This window comes from Oryzias melastigma, linkage group LG22 (assembly GCF_002922805.2).
Source record: "Oryzias melastigma strain HK-1 linkage group LG22, ASM292280v2, whole genome shotgun sequence".
In the NCBI taxonomy this organism is placed as follows: Eukaryota; Metazoa; Chordata; class Actinopteri; order Beloniformes; family Adrianichthyidae; genus Oryzias; species Oryzias melastigma.
In genome coordinates, this window is record NC_050533.1 from 15939220 (window position 1) to 15944304 (window position 5085).

Sequence of the window (5085 nt, forward strand, 5' to 3'; positions counted from 1 at the left end):
TTTCTTCCTTCTGTTGGGAAATGAGGGGCTCACAGGACAAGCAAAATGCTGGAAAAGTTGGCATCAATGTCGTGTATTCGTCCGTCCCTCTGTCCATCTTTCCAAATGGGACAATTCTTTGACTTTCCGGATTGAAGCACATTTCAAAGCAAAAGTCAGCTAGGCGCAGTTCATCAAGTAACCACTAGGGGCGTGTTACACTGGCAACTTATCCCACATCCAATCAGCTACAAACAATGCTCAGATCAATTCTTCCTGTACCACAACTACTGTGCAGCTCCATCAATCATCAGTGGAGACTAACCATAAAACACAAGTATGGTGGTTATTTGTAATGGGAAAATTGTTATTACTCTTGATGTTATGAGTGACTTTTGTTCGGTTGCATTTATGTGCCTCATAAAATGAAAACGGTTGGACGTATCCAAGGGAAAGGGTATGGCGGTATATTGGGGAGCCCCCTGAAAGAAACATAAAAGCATCGGTGTCAATTTGTTAAGAAGCTCCAATACATCTAATTGGCTATTTCCTGTTTTTTTTATCTTTTGGTTGTATCTAAGAGGACAATGATCCTGATTTCAAGCCTATAGTAAAGCCCAAGCTCCTCCACATTGAGAGGAGTAAGCTCAGATGATTTGGGCATCTCTCTTGAACGCCTCATGGTCGCCCCCTTAGGGAAGTTCTGGGCATGTCCTACCTGATGGAGACAACCGTAGAAGATCCAAAACATGCTGGAGGGGCTGTGCCCCTCAGTTGGGCTTATGAGAACACATGAGGGTGCCCCCAACAGAGTTGGAGGAGGTGTCTGTGGAGATGGAAGTGTGGGCATATCTTGTTGAAGTGCTGCCTCTAGGACCTGGGAGCAGATGGATGGATGGATGAAAAATACCAGGTTTCTTGACTGTGGTGAACAAAAATTTAAAGACCCACTCCAAGGATTGTGTTTTTGGTGTTTTAACACAATGATTGCAGGCATCTATAAAGAAAATTAAGCTTAGAATATCATTTCTGAGTATTTCTTTATTAAAATTATTGAGAATCAGGAGCAGATGAAAAAATGCAGTTGGAAAAAGACAGTATCAGTATTTGTGATGTAGAAAATACGCTGGGCGAGCCGCAAGATCTCCGCTGAGCAACAAGGAGGGGAAAAGGGGGCAGGGTCTCTAATTGGTCAAAGTTTAACTGGTTTAACTCTCGATGTATGTTCAATGGCCTTGCCTTTTTGTACGTGCAGTCCAAAAATTGTCTTAAAAACTTGCGTAACAACATGCGAATACGAGTTTTGTCAGTGTAGAACCCTAAACCCACACATTTAAACATACTTTTCATTGGAAGTGGTCACTTGAATGGGTGTTGCCGAGGGCAATGGGATTGCAGCTTTCAATGAACATATAAACTTACATTATTTTGAAGCCTGGTATTTATTAGGTTGTTGGAAAGCTAGGCTTTCTGAAGTCAGAAGTGACCATATTTGCATTATATGTTTGGACAGGAAATACATCAGTCTTTTGGTATTTCTGTACGTGTATAAAGCTATTTTTAGAAGGACCACCACTTTATTATATAGTATATTCCATAAATCCACATATTTATGATGTTTTTTTAATTGTCTTTACCTCCCAGTGAGTGCTGTTCTGGATTGGATGGAAGCTAAATCAACTCTTCCACAAACTTAACAACCTCCATAAAAGGCAGATTAGGTGACTGGTAAAATATACTTCCCTTTAAGTCTTTGAAGCAACATTGCTTTACTGGTGAGATTCCAGCAAAGAGCAACTGAAGCTGAACAAATGCTTTCATGAGACGTGTGTATAATGTTAGACATGTGGCAGCACATCTTTTAAATGAATCCCCACGAGACATTTCCAAATCAGAGTTACCCTACTTCTCATTACGTCTTCATATCTCTATTGATGAGTGGCAGTTGTATTCCTCAGAGAACATGACAAAGGTTTAGTGTTTTGGATTCATGTCTCGTCATGTTTCGTCGCAGCCTGGAGGACCCTTGGTTGTGTTTCTCATGCGTTACTAATTTCAGTTTGCGGCGTTGCTCCATGGGAATGACCTAAAAATGACTCTGGAGCCAAAAACACGTTTCCCGACACCAACAGGGATTCATAAGTCTCTCGTTTTGAGATCCCCGCCAGCTGAGCCACGATTTATGTCATCTTAAGAGCGCGTTCTTACGTTCAGTCTTTGATTTAGCTAATAAAATGCTGCTGAAAGAAGCCCAGCATAAGCGACGCCTCCCCAGGAGCAAAGCTGGGGAAATCTGCCTCATGGTGAGGAAGTTGCAGAAGGTGAAGAAAGGATGGAGGAAGGAAACGACAATGAGCTCATACTATGAAGACATTTGAATGCCTACTGTTCAATAGCATAGGTGGCTGTTTATGTATATGTGTAGCTCTTCTTCTGCATAGAAGTGCAGGAGCTGACGGGCGCGGCCTCCACAATTATGACTCCGTGTTGTGGAATGAAGGGAGTGGTGCCAGTTCTTTCTTTTCCAGAACAGTAAAGTTTGGTTAAGAACAAGAAGTGGGGTCTGTTCTGGCCGAGCGAGCAGTCACCACAGAGACTCAACAACACGCTTTGTGAAGCCGACGGAAGAACAATGCACATCTGATTGCACTGGAATGACTTCTTAAACGCCTAACAGACGCTGCGGCTGGATCGAGGCCCTGCATCCACATGTGTGGAAGCAGATGACAGCAGTGAGGTTCAGTTGTAAGGGAATAAAACCTGGAAATAATCAGTAACGTGATGTAATCTCCTGCAGCTTTTGATTTAGCTTCCACTTGAGTTGTAATGGTGTTTAATTTAAAACAGCTTGGTGGGTTTTTTTTCTATTTAAGCTCACTGTGTTGCTAAAATAATCACAAAAAATAAAATAAAAAAAGAGCTTCAGATAATCTTTTTGTGATTTATTTTATTTTTTTTCTTAGGGCATAGCTCCAGTTCGAAGCGGCATGTCAAACCGTGACTCGCTGGGGTTTGGGGACCTGCTTCCCCAGGATGTGGTCAACATTTTTGCCCAGGACAAGAACGGCAAAAGGGGACGAAAGAAGCGGACCCGCTCCCTGGGCCGAGCTTTCGGGTGGCTAAAGAGGAAGAAGAGCAGAAAGCTCACAGCCAACGGCCAGGGCCCGGGTCTCGGTCCTCCCCTGGACCTGGCCTTAGACGGGCTCTCTACTGGGCAGCAAGGAGGAAACAAGGGAGGACACAAATCTACAAGACAGCCGCATCCACAAGGAAATAGTCATGGTAAGAGGGGAGCTTTTAGTTTCTTATGTCCAAGAGCAAAAATAGAATATTTGTGTTGCAAAACCTTAAAAAGAGGTAAGTTATGACTGTAAACTGAGTCTGGGAACCATTCCATCTATTCAGATATCATTCAATCCAGACTATGTCAACACTTTTTGTCCTTCAGTTGATAAATTACTAGAAAGTGATTGTTGAACTTGAATTGGTCAAACTTATTACACAGTTTGTGGTGAAATTTGATTTCTGTCTTACAATTTGAAATACAATTTCTTTTCCCTCATTTTTTTCCTACCATTAACCATTTCTCAGCTGCTGTGTGAAACTTTTTCCACTTAAATTTTTTTCTAATTTAAAATTTTTTTCTAATCTATGTTCAGCATCTTTGCACAAAAACATGAAAACTACTTTTTTAAACTCATCTTTTGCATTCCCAATTTTCCATCACTATAATTATGCCTTTTTTAGCCAAAATAAAAAATAAATCTGTTGGCTTCAAGGATGTAGTTTCTGCAGAGCGGTAGAAGTTGGCATGGAGTAAGCCTGCCTCCACTTCCCGTCATCCATCCGTTTACATGCTCTCCTGCTAACTTACTGCTCTTCACAACACTAGTGGTGTAACAAAAATGGTAAACAATATTTGAGCTATCCAATTGTACAGTTTTGAGCCTGATTCCAGCTTAGACGAGGAAAACAAAGATGGATCTATTTGTCTGCAAGTGGATGCATCAGAAAGGAGCGGAGCAGGGAGCTAGGAGCCTGCCGAATGTAGTTTCTGCATCACTGCTACAGACTTTTTCCCAATGGCAGTTTTTTTTCTGCTCCTGATTCATAACAATTTGAATACATAAATACTCTGAAATGCAATTTTAAGCCAAATTTCTTTATAAATGTCCTCTACCATCAGAAAAATGCCACAATAACATGTTAAAAACACAACTCCATTAGATTGGGTCTTTAAAGTTGCTTAAAAGTATTGATTATTGACAGTGACGTCGTCTATTATTTTATGGATTTGTTGAGTTTCTTCCGTTTTCTCCCGTCATAGGGGTTTTTCCCGGGTTTCCTCCCAGTCTTAAGAGGATGGTAGATTTCAGCTTATGCTTACTCAGACAGTCGCCTTGTACTGATGTGCAAAGCAAGCAAATGCATGTTGTAAGCCTGTTGAACAACAACAAGAAGGCACTCAGGTTTTCTGTACCAAGAAAACTGAAGCAAGACTTAAGAGGTTTCCCAGAGCCACAGGTCATGTTGGAGCTTGCACAGAGGGAGGCTGCACTGTACCTGTTCGTCAGCACAGTATGAACTGTCTGAGAGATTTCACTCCGTTGCCAAAGAAATCTTCCAATAAGACAGTTAGGCCTGGAACCTAATGAGAGAATGTTGCATCTCGTCTGCATCAACGAAACAAGAAACGAGGTTCTCAGGGCTCCTCGTCTGGCACTAGTTACGCTTGTGGTTACCTGCTTTACAGACAGAGGAGGCTTGTTTATTTTGCCTTCTCATAGAGGAAGCTCAGATCTCAAGTGGGAATAGTGTTGGGGATTTCCAGTGGATTCCGACTTATTTGGTCTGACTTTGTGTAAATTCACCCACAGCGGATGATGAATACTTGGCGACGTGCTCTCAGTCAGGGCTGTGGTTTTAGTTAGATGATGAATTCAGGGACAAACACCTCAGCCGCGCTCCGTTTGTGAGCATCGTTACACAATTGTTACTCCTTGATGTGTGCCGATCACAAAGGTTTGAACTCTCACGCCAGCCAGAGGTCCGAAATCCTCTTCTTCTTTCAAAGTTTTGAGCTCTTCTAGAATGCAAGAAAAATCT

General features: G+C 42.0%; 1 protein-coding gene across 1 annotated transcript in view; it reads left to right on the forward strand.

Moving 5' to 3' along the window:
- LOC112146137 (uncharacterized protein KIAA1522 homolog) overlaps positions 1 to 5085 on the forward strand; it is a 34471-nt gene that overhangs the window by 7557 nt on the left and 21829 nt on the right. The window contains exon 2 of the mRNA XM_024271818.2: positions 2943 to 3261. Coding sequence (XP_024127586.1) covers positions 2967 to 3261 — 295 coding nt within the window. The 5' untranslated portion in view covers positions 2943 to 2966. The remainder of the gene's footprint in view (positions 1 to 2942; positions 3262 to 5085) is intronic.